At 46.7% G+C, this 19,077-nt stretch overlaps 1 protein-coding gene across 1 annotated transcript; it reads right to left on the bottom strand.

Moving 5' to 3' along the window:
* Positions 1–5,118: 5,118 nt before the first annotated feature.
* On the bottom strand, positions 5,119–15,355 carry Slc34a2 (solute carrier family 34 member 2). Its single transcript, XM_032916469.1, has 12 exons — positions 15,244–15,355; positions 15,018–15,155; positions 14,237–14,365; positions 12,799–12,942; positions 12,198–12,309; positions 9,855–10,050; positions 9,017–9,112; positions 8,411–8,531; positions 7,135–7,302; positions 6,592–6,708; positions 6,376–6,500; positions 5,119–5,832 (listed from the first exon to the last, which is right to left on the bottom strand). The coding sequence occupies exons 1-12, from the start codon at positions 15,353–15,355 to the stop codon at positions 5,203–5,205; spliced, it is 2,088 nt and encodes a 695-aa protein (XP_032772360.1). The 3' UTR covers positions 5,119–5,202.
* Between the last annotated feature and the right edge of the window lie 3,722 nt (positions 15,356–19,077).

Here is a 19,077-nt window from a genome sequence, read left to right on the forward strand (position 1 = left end):
CTGATCACACAGCATGCTTGCCCTCTGGTGACTTTTACAGCCAGGTGGTTATCATCAAGTTTCCGCTGGACTCAGTGGAGGAATTTGAACTTCAGAGTACGGAAGGGAGAAGCAGATTCAGCCCCGGGTTGCTAAGAGGATAAGAAGAGGCACATTGAGGGCGTACTGGGGAGCAGGCAAGGCTTCAGGAATCTGGCAGCTGTGAACTGGAAGTGCATCCAGAAAGGGGGCTTTGCAGGAGGACTGAGATAAAGCCAAAGAAGCACGTGGTCGTTCAGTGTTGCAGCTATGCAGTTCAGTCTAGGCACTAGAAACCCATGGTTCGCTGGCTACCTCTGATTGGTAGAAAAGAGTTCTGTTTTTCTTCGTGTAGGCATTTGTCTATCTACTTGTTTATTCGTTCATTTGTTCTTTGTGTGTATGTGTGCGCGCACACACACTGGTGCTCACATGAGTGTTTATGATGTGTAGGGAGGAGGGCTAAATGTGTTTTACTGACATCAGAAGACAACTTGTGGAGTGAATTTTCTCCTTCTACCTTTCCCACCCGTGGTCTCCCATTATCAGCACAGACCTTCATGCCGAGCCTTTACCAGCTGAGCCAACTCAATATAGAAATTTATACCTATATTGAAAACCAGTATGGGCATTTATAAGAAATAGCTTGGGGCTAAAGTCACAGAGGACGTACTTAGAGTGTGTGTAGCAGCAGACTTGGACCTCAACACAAAACAAACCAACACACTGAGATTAAGTTTTGCTTAAGTTTGTGCAAATCAACCAAGGCTTAGGTAACGTATGAAATCTAACTAGTGTTCTCTGCTCAGGGATTCTTCAGACCTGGTCTCTATTTCACTGATGTTAACAGCTCCCACTTTTTGATCATCCTCTCAATACACTGATAATCTAATTAAATATAGCACTTCTCCCAGTCAGCACATCTGGCACGCTCCCAGGAGCAAAGCCATATAGATCTTATCATTACTACTGTTTGAGGTATGTCAACGGGTGCATTTGAGCAAAGGTCACATAGCCACCATTATCTGAAATAACCATTATCTGAAATAACATTGTTCTGGGCTGGGCCGATAGTACCCTTGAGCTTCCTGAGTGTCTAATTCACATGGCAATTACTTGATATGTAACACTAGCATGTATTTAACGTCTTTGAAGTATGAAACTTTGTGGGGAGGTAAATAAAATGACAATAAGGACAACGATGACTCCAAATTGATTCCAGAGTCCTAGGAGCCACATCTCCGATTAGACATTCAAAACCTCCTGTAAACTAAAAGTCCCAAGAAAATGTCTTGCTCAGTTATGTCTTGCTACAAGGCTGTCAGGTTTTTGTTGTGACAGACAAGGTTAGGTATGATCTCTATTAGTTCTCTGTCAGGGTCTCCTGGGATTAAATGCTGTCTTGATCTCATCACTATGAGAAATATTTTGGGGAGAAAATGCCTATGTTTCCATAAGGTTGAGTAGTTTTATCAACTCTAGCTGCATTTAATACAGAGGAAAGTTTCTTTGTTGAATGGTATAAAATTAATCTTAGAATGTTCTAGGAATACTGGAAAAGCCACATTTCATATTAGTAGTTTAAGCTTGTGGTATCAGAATGTACCACCGAGTCGTGTGTGCACTAAAATATCCTGGTAGCCGTGTGGTGGCATACTACTGTAATCCCAGCATTTACAGTCAGTGGCAAGAGAATTGCTATAAAAAGTTTCAGACATGTTTGATCTACAGAGAGTTCCAGGTAAGTCTGAGGGAGACCCTGTCTTTTTTTTTTTTTTTTTTTTTTTTTTTTTTTTTGGAGCTGGGGACGAACAGGGCCTTGTGCTTGCTAGGCAAGCGCTCTACCACTGAGCCAAATCCCCAACCCGAGACCCTGTCTTAAAAAGCAAAGAGGCTGGGTAGTAGTGGATGGACGCGCACACCTGCACTTGTATGTGTGCACAAGCGCGCGCACACATACACACACACACACACACACACACACACACACACACACACACACACACACACCTCACACCTTTAATCCCAGCACTCAGGGATTAAATCCCAGGAGGCAGAGGCAGGTGGATCCCTGTGAGTTCGAGGATAGCCTGGTCTACAGAGCAAGTTCCAAGACAGCCAGGGCTACATCGAGAAATCAAATCTCGAAAAAAATCAAACAAGTATGAGACTGAGGAAATGACTCAGCAGTTAGAAACACTTGTTCCTCTCCCAGAGGATCTGAGTTCGGTTCCAAGCACCCATACCTAGCTTGAGGGGATCCAATATCCATCCTCTGAATAAGTAGATGAATTAATATTAATATGTTGTGTTTAACCCAAACTATCCAGGATATTGTAATTTCAGCAAGCACTCAGTATAAAATGTAAGACTTTTATAAGTGTAAAATGCAGGGTGTGTTTTACACTTCAGTTCAGGGCGTCTCACAGGCTTCTTACTCCTATTTTTCATCCCACTGGGCTATCATCAGCTAAAATGCATGCACAGAGAGTTTTACACTGCCAGCAGCTCCAGGGCAGCTAAGCAACTGCTAGGGTCAAATGTCACGGCATAGCGACACTGAGCTTGGGTCAGTTGGAGGCCTGGGCTCTGCACCTAGCTGCCATTTGCCTGATAGTGTCAGTTTTTTGAACCGGGACAGTACACTTGTCCGGATGTGATTATTGAAAGGAGCTGCTGTCCTGACCCTCAGCGAAGACTTGTTCTAGGACCACCTTTGCCCACCACAGCAAAATCTAAGCGGCTCTAGTCTTTTCTGTAAAATGGGGCTGTTTCTTCCAGTATACTTTGAATCGTCTTATCTATAATGCCCAATCCAAAGTAAATGCTCCAAGGAAATGATCAAGAACAGTCTCCATGTCCAATCTATATGTGACTGAGACGTGTGGACTGTAATCCCAGGCTAGAGTGAGCCAATGAAATGGTGTCACAGCACTGAGTTTGGGGGTTGCTTGTTACAAAGCACAAGATAACAAGTGTAGACACTGTCTCAAATTCTAATTCCTGAATCTCCCCGCCCACCTGTTTTTCCCTGGGCTCCTTCCGTTGAATTCCCTCAGAATGGGCCTCCTGTCTACTGTGGGGGCATAGTGACAGCTCCCAGACTGACTCATTTGTTTTAGGTCACTGGTGCACTAGGGTAGCAGAATTCTCCTCCCCCAGTTCTGGCTAAGGTGGTGCCTATGAGCACAGCATCTCTGAGATGTCGGGAGGTAAAGCATGCTTTCTCTTTTGGTCTAGGTTAATTACAGAGGAGCAGAAGGAATTCCAGGGCTTGCCTGCTGGAGTGGGCGGTTTGTAGAGTACATTTTGTTGATGTCCAAGTCAAATAAGTAATTACCATAATTTACCATATTGGAATTAATATTTTTTATTTTTATTTTTCGCTTTACATCCCACTCACTGCCCCCCTCCCCTTTTCTCTTACAGGTGGAATTGATTTTTAAAACAAGACTGAAAAGATACATACAGCTTCAAAAATCAGCTTCCAAACCCGGTAAGATTCATTAACCACAAAATGCTATGCTTTACTTAGCATAGCTCTCAGTAGCTAGTCCACAAGACCAGGGAAAGAGAAGGCTGAGTGAAGGTGGGACTAAGTCCTCTCTGTGTCCCAGTGTCACTGGGAACCCCAAAAACTACAGCTTCCCATGGTGGTGTATGGTGAGGTTTGAGTAAGGAAAGATACCTCATGTGTACAGCACCCTGCAATTGGAAGCAGTACTTGGGGGCGGGGGTGCGTATTTCTCCCTTCCCTCAACCAGTTTTAAAAAAATACAATTAACACAGAAACAAAGATCCCATTAAAAAAAAAAAAGTATAGAGGGCAAAGCCTCTTCCTGGGGTGTACCTTACATATTTACAGGGGGAGGTGTAGCATGACCTCGAGAGTTGTGTTTAAAGGCAGTATTACAAAATATACAAAGGTGTTCTTTCTGTTCACAGTACATAAAAGAACCCTGCCTCATTTCCAAATGAGACACTATAAAACAAGTCACTATTTACTATACGTTATGAAGTATTCTGTACAGATGCATGGCTATAAATTATGCCGCATAAATGGCTCTTGGGGAACGTTTATCTACAGAGGGGCTCGGGCTGGCTCTCAGCCTCTTCGCATGGAGTATGATGGAAGAGGATGGCCGTGGAACCACACAGCCTGACCTAAGTCAAGCTGAGGCCTGTTCTTGCGGGGAGGGGGATGGGATGGGAATGGTTGCGGAGCCACCATGGGGATTGCACATGAGCACAGCGTATGACTATGGCATCCTGTATGACTAGGCTCCCACATGCACACTCCCAACCCTACTTACTGGCTTCATCTTGATTCTAAGGGCATTTTAGCCATTTCCCATCTCCTCCCTCCTAAGCAATCCCTTGGAACTTTGTAGGCATGGAAGGGGTAGGAAGCTCATCTGTGTAAGACGATGGGTTTGGATTGAATACATGAGCAGGAGAGTGAGGGGGTGGCTGAAACAGAGCATGAAAAGCTGGCCAGGAAAGTCTCCTTGCACAAAAGAGAAAGATAGGCAGACCCTTCACCAGCAGATGACCCTAGGTAGTAGCAATGGAGAGAAGGCCTGGGACACAGGTCTTACAAGTTCCATCAGAAATATAACTGACCAAGATCACCATTAGTCTATGTAGCAACAATGTCTCCTATTCTAGTCCAGCCCTAGGCATAGAAACCAACAATGTACCAAACACGTCGTGAACCCCATTCACTCCATCCTAGGAAGCTGAGCACTGCTGACTTCAGAGGACACTATGGTCCGCTGCTTGGCCTGACTATACCAGATGATGCCTTAATAGAACATGCCCTGCAGTGTGAGCTAGAAAGGCTCACGCCTATGGGCTACAAACATTCAGTGTGTTTGAACTTGGCTGCTCTGGGGCAGGGGTGAGTAGGAGAAGTTATTGGGTAGGAGTGGACTTATAAAATGAGAGATGTGGCTGAGGTTTTATACCAAGAAACAACTGCTTTGTACATATATTTACAAATACTCTTTACATTGGATCTTTCCAGAACTTTCCCTAATGCCTCCCTCTTAATGTCTTTGGATGAGGATGGACTTTGAAGGCATTATAGGCCGTGGGTGGATGTGGTCATCTGTGGGCCATGTTCACAGTCTACATCTCTGTTCTGTCTTATGGGAGGGAGGCACCCCTGACTCCTAGGTGCTCCTAGAACACTGTAGTGTTGGACAGGGCCTTCATGCCCAGGACTTCCACTTGGCCCTTGCCCTCATCTTGACATTCTTTGCTCATAGCTGTGTTGTCAAAGGCCCCAGAAGCCTTGACTGGGACGTCCTGCTCCTTTTCCTCCTCCTCCAGGTCCTTGCAGCACTTGCTGCAGCGGCAGCACTTGCAGCCACACACCATGCAGCAGACACGGCAGCACACGCGGCAACAGCAGCAACAGCGCCTCTGGAAGCAGGAGGTGGCCAGGGAGATGACGTTGTCCCAGGGTTTCAGAGAGTGCATCCACAAGGGTAGGAAATTCCAGTCGCGGAGCTTCAGGGGCAGGATGCGAGGGCAGCGGGCCTGCAGCATCCGGAGGCACAGGACCAGGAGGATCAGCAGAATGATGGGCACACCCACGCCCACCAGCACTGGCCAGCCAGCCAGGGACAGGCCGAACACTGTCAGCGGGGTCAGGAGGAAGAAGAAGATGAGATAGAAGACTGCGAACCAGCGATACTTGGCAGAGATGTTGCCCAGGCCTTTAGCCAGACGGATGGGCAGACGGGTGAATGGGATTGGGTACCACAGCAAAATTCCAGAGATGTTGAAGAAAAAATGGCACAGGGCAATCTGAAACAGAGGGTAGGAAGAAATAAAGGTCACCCATAGTCTTCCTTGTGTATAGTACAACCAAGCTGGCTCAGGGCGTTATATTCTGGGAACACACATCACTTTACTGTGTAGAGATCAGGAAAGAAGGAAGCAACCCCACTGAATAGCTCAGCCTTCAGATCCTAACGGTGTCACCTGACATGGCTTTGCCTGCCGCTTCATCCTGCCATGGACCATTGCCTCACAGCAGAGTAGATGTTTTACACGCCCACCTCTGAGGAACCCATAGCTCCTCATACACAGCTCCCCATGGCTTCTCCCAGTATTAGTTCTCCCTTATGGATAGAACAGAGGGCATGGCTCTCACTAGAAAATAGTCTGCATGCTAGGTATGGTAGCGTTGCCCATCCCTTCCCAGCCCAGGAGGCAGGACCTCTCAAGGCCTAATACGTTTGGGGACAGCATGGGCTTCGTGTGATTCTGACTCAAATACAGAAAAACCACTGTTCTGTAAAACCAGACACGTTTTAACCCACCCAGAACCCAGGAGCAGTTGCTGACCTGGAGGGAACTCCTCAATGTGTTGCCTGGGCTGGCCAAGGCAGCCAGAATGGCAGTCGTGGTGGTGCCAATGTTGGAGCCCAGCGTGAGTGGATATGCCCTCTCGATGCTGATCACCCCAATACCTGTTGAGAAAGCATAGAACACATGGAATGAGCCCAAGTAATCATGGGAAGAGGCAATGGTGATCCGATGAAGGCAGGGACAAAACCTCACCGATGAGTGGCGTCATGGCAGAAGTGAACACAGAGCTGCTTTGCACTATGAAGGTCATGCCTGCCCCCACAAGGATGGCCAGGTAGCCAGTCAGCCAGGAAAAGGGAAAGGGGAAATCTGGAAGACAAAGATGAGTCATGAGTCCCTAGGACCGCTGGTACTTCCTTAGTTAGGACTGAGGAGTAAGCCAGAGTGAGTGGAGGGTTATAGCCCCACACATGACCTGGAATTACCAGGTAGGCTTCTAAAACCCTTCCCTCATCTACATCATCTTAACAAGTTCACATAAGCCCAGGATATGTTGAGAGAAAGACCAGATTGACAAAGATGGACACCCCTAAAAACACACCCCCCCTTCCTCAGCCTGGTCTGGTATCCCTGCACATTTGGGGATGAGCTGTGAACTCACCCCTGTACTGTCTGGATGGAATTGGGCCCCTGGTTCTGGCAAACCCTGAGATGCAAATTCTCAGAGCCCTACTCAGGTGTCCACACACACACACATCCCCTGAAGGCTGAATAGGGTGCAAGTGTTGGACTTACCAGTATTAAGGGTCTTCTTGATGACAGTGGCAACCTGTCCCCTGAGCACAGAACCCAACAGTTTGACAATCATGATTAGACAGCCGCAAAGGATCAGCAGGGAGACAATGAGCAGGATGATGCCCACAGCAAGGTCTGGGAGGCTGAAATTCACGAAGATGTGCTGGCCTGAAGAGAGACAAAACAGGCTTGTGAGGAAATCAGGGCCCACCCTGTCCAGATTGCTATCTATTCATTCTTTCTCATGGAAACAATCTTGCCTGGCAACTAAAAATATGGAGACTCACTTGATAGTGTTCCAGTTTGCCTTGACAATGTTGTTTGCTAACTTCAAAAGAAAACTTGGGTGTGTATGTGGGGGTGGGGGGAGGAACCCACCTGTCTTGTGTGCACACCTGTTGTGCCCATGCCAGGTGCCATATATACCAGAAGTCACAATTTGCTACCATAGAAGTGCATCAGTATAACCACCTGATGTAGGAACTGCAGTTCTTTGCATGAGCAGTATGCTAACTATTGAGCCATGTCTCGGCATCTAATTTTTGTTTGAGAAAGGATCCGGTATAGCCCAGGCTGCTCTCCAACAAGACTAGCTTGATCCATCTCTCCTACCTCTACCTCCTATGGTTAAAAGCAGGCACCACCAGGCCTGACCCTGGTCTGTGTTAATTGCACTCCCTGAGACTGGAAAGTCAAGCAATCCTTAAATCATGTGCTGAGGAAGCCCTGGTGCCCAGCCCAGTTCTACCACTGGACCCCTTGATGCTTTCCCTAGTGATGGTTACTACAAAGCATTGAGACATTACTAACTAATGTCCTTCCTATGTATCCCTTGTGTCAAATCCAGGAAAACATAGTTCTACTGACAGTTAGCAATTAAGGCATTGGGGATGACATGTTCATCCTGATTCTGCAGGGATAATCACACCAAAGCATGGTGGTAGGATAGGGGAAGAAAGTGGAATTCAAGAAGGATAAAGGGCTTTCTAAAATACAGGAGTATCAAATGGCCTCAGTGCCTTGCTCAGAAGGAACTCACTAAGTGAACGGACCCCGTATAATCAATTATCCCTGACTTATTGACCAGGAGATCCTAAGGTACAGCAAGGGAGCACTGTGGAATCCCATCACAAGCACTTCAGGTGGCATAGAGTCACTGGAAGGCCGGGCATAGTCTTCCCTTCTTTCCTGTAATCACTGGTCACTGTAATCCTGATACACTAGTCAGATTCCTGGACTACCCACCCAGCTGGCCAGCCAATCAATTCCCACTCACATTTAGCAATGTTCTCCTTCTGGGTCACATTCTGGATGGTCCAGGTCTGTATGCCATCAGTCCAGCAATATGAAGGAGAGGTGCAGTTATCAGGCGAGGGGACGGTGACATTCTCCTCAATCTAAACGACAATGACAAACATGAGGTGCATCCATGGTGGGAAATAACAAGGTGGGGACCAAATGGGACATTATCCTTGGGTTTCTACAATGGCTCCATAGCAGGGTACTTTCCTTCCCTTCATCACCAGTCTTTAGCAGAACATGTATGCATGCATGGACATACTACACCCCAGAATTAAGGGTGAGCTGTACCCCACTGCACAGCAGGTTGGGCAAATTCCTAGAGCAAGCCATAAATTGTATGCCAGTTCAGAAACAGTCTGGAAAGCAAGATGCCCCTGCTGCCAAGAGTCAGCCTTCCATGAGACATACACAAGACCAAGGAGCAAGCATCTAACAGTGATGCAAAGGTGGCCCTGAAAGGCAGAGGCCAGGTGCCCAATTTTTCCCCCTCCCTGACTTCTGACTTGCTGCTTTGAACCCTTCCAGTGACACACTTATTCATCCCAGTGATAACTTACTCATCCACCGTTTCCACACTTACCACATTGCTTATAGTTTTACACCAGATCTTGATCAGGCTCTTGTTCTGGGCTTCTGAGTCACCCATTGCAATTTGTTGGATGACTTTTTTATCCAGCTGAGGTGAACAAGGAGGGAGGGTGGGTCAGCACATCCTCAGAAGTGGTGCCTGACAAAGTGATTACTGCTGATAGGGGACCTGTGAGCCCACTGCACATACCCTATATGTAATGACCTATACCCTTCCCTACCTCCAACCTCCTGCTGAGAACAGTATTATCCTGTTGAGAGCTGGCGGCTCTCAACCTATGGTTCTCAGCACCTTTCACAAGGTTCACCTAAGACCATCAGGAATATCAGATATTTACATTATGATTCAAAACAGAAAATTACAGTTATGAAGTAGCAATGAAAATAATTTTATGATTGGGGGTCACCACAACACGAGAAAGTGTATTAAACGGTGACAGCATTAGGAAGGTTGAGAACCACTGCCCTGGAAACTGGCAGACATTCAGAGCATGACTGTATGGTAAGGGTGCTAATAATCAGCAGGTCGTAGAGACCTACTGTTCAAGTCCTGGCTGGCCCTTTCCACCCGTATCTAGGACAGACACCAAGGATCAGAAGGCATGACTGGGCTCAGCTGGGAAAGGTGGGTAACCACCAATAAAATGGAAAATTTATTCACAAATGCTCACTAACCACACCCAATTAGACCCCATTCCTAATAGGGTAAACCAGGCTATGTCAAAGAAAACAGGTGACACAGATACCCCTAACTTCTGCCTCCTATGGCTTATGTCCTGCTCCCCAGCCTCTTTAGGCTCAGAGAGGTGAGCTGTACTAACAGCCATTACCTGGATGATGAGCTTTGTGAAGGGGTCTGTTATGACTTTCAGAATGTCTGGGGCATCTTCTCCATTCTGGAAGCTGAAGGTTTCCAACACAAGGTTGGTCAGTTTCTCCAGGTAATGGGTGGCAGCCTCCAGAGGTAAGAGCACCAACACAGAGAGCCAGTTGAAGAAGTCATGGACAGTAGCTCCTGCAAATGCCCTATGGGAAGGAAGCCACCACAGCTCTATCGTATTCTGAGGAAGGGGGTGCAAGTCATTCACCTAAGTACACACAGGTGGCTGGTCTAAGACTTTGCTGACCAGTATACCATTTTAGGACTGGAATTGTAACAAGTTCTGTTTAGCAGAATTACATTAAGAATACTCCCAAGCCCTCCTTGTTCAAAGTTTCAAGACTGGAGTCACTCAATTGTTAAGAGTACTGGCTGTTCTCTAGAAAACCTGGGTTTGATCCCACAACTCCAGTTTCATCAGGTATGCAGATGGTGCATACATACACACATTAGAAGCAAACACAATAGTAAGCTAATAAAAATCCATCAAGATTTAGAATTATGAACGGTTTCCCTACATGTTTGTATGTGTACCATACCCACGACTGTTGTGTCACCTGGATCTGGAGTTAGAGTTGAGAGTCACTACATGGGGACTGAGAATCAAACATAGGTCCTCTGCAAGACCAACAAAGACTTAACCACTGAGCTGCTCTCCAACCATGCCTAGACTACTTTTAAATTGCTTGGAAGGTAGAGTAGTGGGGCAGACAATCAGAACCTTCTGATTAACTCAATTCTTCCTTTTATGGGGAAGGTATTGAGACAGACAGGGTTTCTCTGTGTGATAGCTCTAGATGTCCTGTCCACCTGCCTCTGCTTCCCAAATGTTGGAATGAAAGGCCACCATTAATTGTGTGCGTGTATGTCTGACTGTATGTGCATCACACCAGCACAGATCTCAGAAGCCTAGAGACTGGAACTACAAGCAGTTGTGGGCCATCATATGGGCATAGGAGTGGTGGGAACTAAAACCAGGTCTTCTGAAAATGAAGGAAATGAACCGGAAGTTCCATTTTTTCGTCTATGGTATTAGCTAGTCTCAGTCTTCCTGAATAAGGCAACCAAAAGCACTGCTGATGGCATAGAATGATTCAGATTTCCTGGTGCTCGGTAAATGTACAGGAGTGGATTAACAGTGGATACGGTAATTGCTGTAGCTATCAATAACCCAAACTTTTGTCCACTATCTAAGGCAATAATCCAAACCTTCAAGAAGGATGCCACATGTAACCAATATTGGTTGTGCAAAGCATCCTGGAATTTATACACTCAAGGGGATGGGTCTAAGCTAAGTCAGTTACATCTCAACATGTAGGTAGCTCATTAGGTCTTACTTAGGTTTCTTTTCCATAGGCTACAAGGAAGCAATGGGTATAAATGAGCCAAAATTTTCCAGAATTGAAACCTAACTGGATGGAATCCTGGCTGGGCCAGTCAGTGACATCACTTTGTTTCCTTTGGCTTCAAGATGAATATGATGGGGGATAGAGAAGGCTGTCTGGCTACACGAGGTGATCAAATTAGAGAGTGCCCGTCTTAATGTGTGTTATCATGTTCCATCAAGACATGTCATCAGGGACCAAATGAGGTGGCTCAGGTAGATGGACCACTGTGATAGCATCCCCTGTTGACTCACCAGCAGACACGACAAACATGACCAATCTCCCCCCAAAACCTGCTATAATGTCAGCTGCTTGACCGCACCACGATGGCATCATAGACAAGCTGGGAATTGCTTCTATATTTTAATAAGCTCTGGCAGGAGTCTGTGGCTGGCTGGTTAGAAAAGAAGCGGGGGAATGGCCTTCATGCCCATGCTAACCACTGAGACGGAGGGTTTCCCTTTGTCTATTTCCACCTGCCTTATTTTCGTACCTCACACGTCATAAAAAGTATATTCGCCTGTGCTGGCTTACAGGTGAAGAGATTGGCAGAGCTAGCCCGGAATGGATGTTTTAGGAAGTTATAATTATCTATGACTAAGTGAGACAACGAAGCCTGCCCCACCCAACTGGCCTTTCTCACTGCCACCCAGCAGTACAGTCTGGCTGGTGCTGCCTTTTCAGGCACCCTGACAGGATGCCATGTGTTTGCCCACATGCCTGTTTAATCATTACAATAACTTATTGGTGCTGGCTGTTATTCTAGCTCTACAGATCAGTTAGTAGATTTTAATCTGGGATTCCCAACCCTCGCTGGACTCCCCAGGCTCCTAGGTAAACCGCTGAGCGCACCTTCATGACTGGTTAAAGGCATTGTGAGCACAAAGCCTGTGCCCCGAATCACCCACCTTCTGAACTCATTTCTGTCTCCTGCCTGCATAAGTGCCACAATCGTGTTGGTGATGGAGGTCCCGATGTTAGCACCCATGATGATGGGGATGGCAGCACGGACTGACAGCACTGAAGAGTAAGAAAGAAGAGTGAGGGGACCTGCAAGATGGGGGAGCCATGCTCTACACACCAATGTGTTGCGTGAACACAACATGGCTAATTACTCTAGAACGCAGTTCTGTTTCTTTAGGAGGTGGTGTGTCATATATAACACTATCAAAATCCAGAGAGGGCAGTCAATGAATCTGCATGTACCCCATTCTTGGATGGAATTTTAGTGTAATTTTAGACCCCCTAAAGCCCCTCTGTCCTCCCATCTCACAGGGATTAGTGAATTAGTGAACCAGGGAACCAGTGATCAGGGAGTGGATGGGCCCTGGAGCTGAAGAAACATTTACTTATTTCAAAACATTGTGTTGTGTAGCTTAGGCTGGCCTCAAACTTACTTTGTAGAAAAATTCTAATAATAATAATATTAATTTTGACTAAAATACTGCCATGAGGGGAAAAAATGGAACGATAATTGTGACACGCCCTAGGTAATGCATCAGAACTCACAGGAGGAGGCAACCATGCTGACGATGATTGACGAAGACGTGCTGGAGCTTTGCACCATGACTGTCACCAGCACCCCTATCACAAGTCCAGCCACAGGATTAGACATAATGGAGTTGTTGCTGAAGAACTGGCCGGCCATTTTTCCTAGAAGACAAAGAGTGGTCATTTGGAGATAGCTGAGAATGGTGCCAAGAAGTCCCAAGTGTCCACACAAGGGCAGATGGCTGTAGCGTAGGAACCTAGCTTTTTTTTTTTTCTTCCTGTTCTTCCCTACGTTGTTCTAAGAGGGAAGCTGTCTGTCCATGTAAGACTCCAGTCCCACCATCCACCCTCCACCCTCTACCTCTGTCTAGCCTTTTTACTCTATAGATTCCCTCCTTAGCCAGCTTCTTTCCGGTCATCTTTATGATACCCCCTAAGTCCTCTAAGTCAATCCTCTATTCCTCAGCATCTTCAGCTGCAACCCAGCCTGAATTCTACAGGAGTCTTTTGGGGGTGTATCCATGTGACCCTCAGTCTTTCCTCCACCCATTTTATAATGGAGGCTTAGAGACTGGATGTGCATTATTTAAGGTAATCTTAAGCCAAACCCCTTATGAATGTTTCTAAAGATCAGAGAGACCACATTCAACAATGTGGCCCCTGACAATTGACCTACCTACCACCCACCCTCCTCCATCTCTCAGGTCAAAAAATCAGGTCAGCTAGGCCCATGCCTTTAATCTCAGAATTTGGGAGGCAGAGACATGAGGATGTCTGTGTGTTCCAAGCCAATCAGAAATAGTGGGCCCTGTCCTAAAACACAGGATTGGGAAGGATGAGATCAGCTCTCTGGAATCCCACTGTGTTCATTACAGGCTGTGTTTAAAGTCTGATTAGTGACCTCTGAGCCTTGGTCATCTCTTCTGTGTGGGAGGGACCTTAGAGAGGGCTCTTCCAGACAGGGCCACTCAGGGTGCTATCTGTGGTTACCCAGAGGGTCCAAAGTTAACTGAGCACACATGGGCACTTCATTCTGGGTTTCTGGGACATTGGCCACTGTGATCTATGCTCAGGCCAGGGAAGGTATCTACTGTGGGCTCTTCCCAGCAAGGGTCAGCTTTGATCTTTCCCACTTGCTTTGGCCTAAGGGAAGACTTTTTTTTTTTTCAAACTAGAGAAGTCTTGAGGCAGCAGGGATCCTGCAGATAAAGGGTCAGTCAACAGTTTCCTGCTGGAGGTTGGGTACAATGGAAAGGATTCTGATAGCTGACATCAGCTCCAGCCTGGGGTTAAAGCCAGAGCCACTTAGATGCTTCAGTTCTTTGCTCTATGATGGGGGATGGGGAGGAGACAGTCAGGTTTGCCCTCACCCATGTCTGAGATAGTCATGTTGAAGTGCGAGAAGTCCTGTGAGCTGCCCACCTAAATTGAAAAAGTAACCATTGGGGTTCCTTACCTCCAACAAGCTGGAAGGCACTACTGAGTACATCCAGGGAGCACACAAACAAGTAGAGAAACCCCAGGAGAAGGATGAATTTCCCAATCCCCTGGAAAATGCAGAGAATCTTCCCTTTGGTGTCTCTCTCTGTGATCAGGAAGAGAGAAGGCAAAATTAGAGTCCTTCGGGCTGAACAGAGATCCTTGGCAGGGGAGCTGACACACAGCTCTACTTCCTACCAACTGGCTTCTACATCAAGGCCTAGATGTGGGGCAGCCTCCACTGAACCCTCATGTTTCTACAGAGTCAGAGGGGAAGGAGAGTTCAGTGTAGTCTGGGCCCAGAGAAGCAGCAGAATAGGATGGACGAACGGTCAAGTGAACTACAATGTTGCTGAGGTAGTGAGCAGTTAAGCTCAACAGTTAACTGTTTCTCAAAGCATCTTCAGAAATCAGAGAGAATCAACCCCTGCAATCAAAAGCTGCAGTTTGTTGAGGGCCTGGGCCTCGTATAGCCAATTGAGCTACCAAAGTATTTCTCACCTCTCCCATTTAATTCCCTTCTCTGCCTACCACCCTCCTATGCTAGGTGACTCATCATGGGCTTGATTGTAACCCCAAACCTGAAATGGAAATATAAGCTCTTGCTCACCCCAGGTCTTGTGGGTCTATTCTCAGCACTCATAACATAATCAGCATTCACAAAATCATGACCTTGATCCCTAGGACTTTGCGTCCCCTAGTTATCCTGCTTCATGAGGTAAATGCTGTGGACAGGCTAGTTCCCTTCACCCACTTACCTGACCATTTGATCCCATTGTCCTGGAGTTCAGGCAGGTCCCAGGGGTCGTTCCCCTCGGGGGGCTCCTCTATGAGAACCAGGGCGGAATATGAGGGTAGAAGTTCAATCTTGGCTACAGGAGTCCCGCTGTCATTTGCTGAAACAAGTAGCAAAGGCCATGAGAAATGGGAGCTGAATTTCCATGGGTCCTCAAAGGTGGTTGTCCCCAATTGGTGAACACTTACTTTTGATGGTCTCCTTGTCTTCGTCTGGTATGCTAGACGGTGGACCCGAGGCCCCTTCGATGAATTTATTGGGGTTGGGGTGGGCATTTTCCAACTCGGGCCAAGGAGCCATGGTCTGTAAGAGAAGACAGAGCTTAAGGGTATAGCCACTGATGTAACAGTTGCCTGCAGGAAACATTTCTTGCAGATCTACTTAGGAGTGGGAGAGACCAAACAGGTCTCTATACCAATGGTCTTCACTGGCTGCACTGGAGCAAGTTCAACTGTAAATCTGCGTCAAACCTCACCTAGTGGCCACCTAGACAGCCACACGTGCAAGCGTGTGGTGTATATGCTCCTAGACAGCCCACCCGTGTTCCCTACCATCTGGGGCTTCTAAAGTGTAATAGTGCCACTCTGGAGGGTGCCTCTGGATCAAGTGCCTTTACGCCTCTGGGCATGCGGTACCAGTGTCCTCTCTGTAAGACATACACAGCTCTTCACACATCTATCTGGGGCTCGAGACTGGTAGTGAAATTAAAAGGCTAATGAGTCGAAGCTAGCACCAAGTCATCCTACCACCAGCAACAGCCCTTTATCAGAGGGGCATTGTTTGCAGGTACTGCAGACTTCCTTGTAACCCATTTTCTCCACAATGTCCCTCAGTTACAAGCCAGTTCACCTGGCTAGCCACAGTTTGTGCACTCTGTCCTGACACCATTAAGCGGAACAATCCAAAGGACAGAAAATTCACAGAAAAGGAAGTACAAACAGCTAACATTCTGACTAGAACCTGAGTTCCAGCCCCAGCACCAATTCAAGATATGCAAATTAAGTGGCATTAGCAGAGTGTGATCTCTACTGCAGTAGCTAGGAGTGCTATCCCACACCTGCAATCCCAGCACTCACAGAGAGCTTCCCAGAACCAGAACCAGGATCCAAATGATATCTATTTCCTGCTTACAAAGCACAGGCCCTACCAAGAAGGGGTATCCTTGGGACCTGAAGTTCTGTCTGTCCTGAGATACAACCCAATACATATTCACTGAATAGAGGGCAACACTTTCCAAAAGATACTTCCTGCTCAGTCATTTACAGATTTGTAAAATAAGAAATGGGGCAGTGTGTTCTACTAACTAAGAGCAGATCAAAGTGTCATAGCGGGCAAAAGGGGTGGCAAACAGGCAAGTGCTCTTTACTAAGAATATGCATGGTTGTACTAGGGTAACAAAGACCCTAAATCACTCCCTAGTGGGGACAGGATGTCCACGTCTATCCAACTTCAGATTAAAAGGTATATGGCATGTGATGATTTGGAAGCCAGACACAGACAGACAGACAGACAGACAGACAGACAGACAGAAAGAAAGAAAGAAAGAAAGAAAGAAAGACAGACAGACAGAAAGACAGACAGACAGAAAGACAGAAAGACAGACAGAAAGACAGAAAGCAGACAGACAGGCAGAAAGACAGGCAGACAAAGACAGACAGGCAGACAAAGACAGACAGGCAGACAAAGACAGACAGGCAGACAAAGACACGCGCGCGCGCGCGCGCGCGCACACACACACACACACACACACACACACACACACACACACACACAAGTTAATGGTTAATGCCAGATAGAGAACTCACTAGGACCCTACTTAGAGAGGTGAGATTGGGAAGGTTGTGAGTTCCAGACCAACATGGAATAACTAATGTAGTGAGAAGATAACCTTAGGCCCTGCTCTCCAACAAATCAGGGACCCCCTGGCCAACCATCTTGACAGAATGGAAACTCCTGAGAGAAGGAACAGGGATGTGTCTGACTAAGTCAGCACAGACTAAGTGGGGAATACTCTTGCTTCAGCTCATATGCAAAAATGGAGCCAATGGCCACTTTCAGGGCACACAAGTCAGATAGAAGAGGAAGAGTCTATGACTCAGAGCTCAAAGCAGAGCTTCCTGCCTGCCCTAGGTGAGTGTACGAGTATCTGACCTGCATTCTCCCTGGGGCTATCAACATATACAACTGCTGCAGTTTCAACTTCTAATTCACCTCAGCTAATTCTTCATTCTTCAGTCAAGGCACATGTTTTCTTTCAGCATAACTTTCCTGTTTCTAACTCTTGCCATCACTGTCCCAGATTTTCAAAGCCATCCCTGACTGCTCCCAAATCTCCCAGACCTCTGATTGACTCTGCCTGGAAGCATTTCCTGATTCAGTTGAGATACCATCCCGCCAGCCAGGGCCTCTGCATTCCCCAACTGAATGGAAGTCACAACTCCCCTAGTGTGATCCACATCTCCCATGGATGAACCTTCCTAGCACCTATACACCCCAAAGCCCACTGCCTATTGTTACCCTCAGTAGATGCCGCGCCTCTAGGTGTGCCTCCCCCACAGTGAGTCTCACTTCTGTCCTGAGACGATGCTTCACAAGTCAACCTACATCTTCCTTCCTCTCTGCTCTGGCCTTGTCCTTCTCAATCCTGGCACATGCTAACCGTGTGACTCATCTGGCACTTCCTCACACATCACTATGACATCTATTAATTTCTAATAACAAGGACCATTTAATGAGCATCAAAGAGCTCAAGCTGGTGCCCAACTACATTCTTATTCAGGTTTTACTCACAAAGGGGATGGCAAACGCTGAATATATAGTTCTGCCGGGCCGGGTCGCACCTACAATATTGAGCAGTCACATCGAGAAGACTTGTCTTCCCACTAGTGTAATTTTACTTGTGGAATTAGGAAGGGGTGGCAGGCCAGTAACGGATATGATCTACATTTCTGGTGTTTTCCTAGACATTAACAGGGACGTATCAAAGGATAGATATTTAGCATTGCCCCTGTCTCTACTAAATTAAATGTCATGAACCCCTCACCCCAAAATACCAAGGGACCATTAAGACAATATACCAAGGGACCATAGACTACTGTTCCAGAGGAAAATTGGATTTTTTAGATTGCAACTTCCTCTGCACCCTTGGGTAAGGCTTTTTGCTTTTTGGTTTTCCTGTACATAAAATAACAACTATGTCAATGGGGGTTCTCAGAACAGTGCCCAGCACACTGACTGGCCCTTGTGGTTATGTAGTTATCCTAAAATGACCATGAAAGATTTTTCATTAGGATATAGGATTAGAACTTCAAGCTGGGGTTGGGGATTTAGCTCAGTGGTAGAGCGTTTTGCCTAGCAAGCCAAGGCCCTGGGTTGGTCCCCAGCTCCCAAGGAAAAAAAAAAAAAAAAAAAACTTCAAGCTGGGTGTGGTGACACACCCAGTATTTGGGAGGCAGAGAAAAGAGAGCAAGTTCAGGACTGCCAATGAATCAGTGAGACCCCATCTCAAAAGGGGAGGAAAAAAAACCTTTTCAGACCAAGCATTCAAGTTCACCAACAGTAGCAAATCTGAGTTCAAGGCCAGCCTAGTCTAAATAGTCCCAGGCTAGCCAGGGTTATAGTTCACACACACACACACACACACACACACACACACACACACACACACACACACACACACACCAGGCAAAATAATGAACTCTTGCAAGGCCAGAATTCAAAGGGTTGGTGCAGGAGAATGGCAAGCTGTAGGCTATAGATCGGGATCAGGAGAGTGAATATAAAATAGAAGGTAGGATGGATGTACACCCAAAGATTGCCATGAGCTATTTGGGGTTACCTGAGCAGGATGGTCCTTCACATAAGGGACTCTATTCTTGGAGGTGTGCTGAGAAATTTCTAGAGCCATTTCCCACTTCTTAAACAACTCTTTTTTTTTTTTTTTTTTTTTTTCCTGGAGCTGAGGACTGAACCCAGGGCCTTGCGATTGCTAGGCAAGCACTCTACCACTGAGCTAAATCCAA

Source organism: Rattus rattus, chromosome 11, assembly GCF_011064425.1.
Source record: "Rattus rattus isolate New Zealand chromosome 11, Rrattus_CSIRO_v1, whole genome shotgun sequence".
NCBI lineage: Eukaryota > Metazoa > Chordata > Mammalia > Rodentia > Muridae > Rattus > Rattus rattus.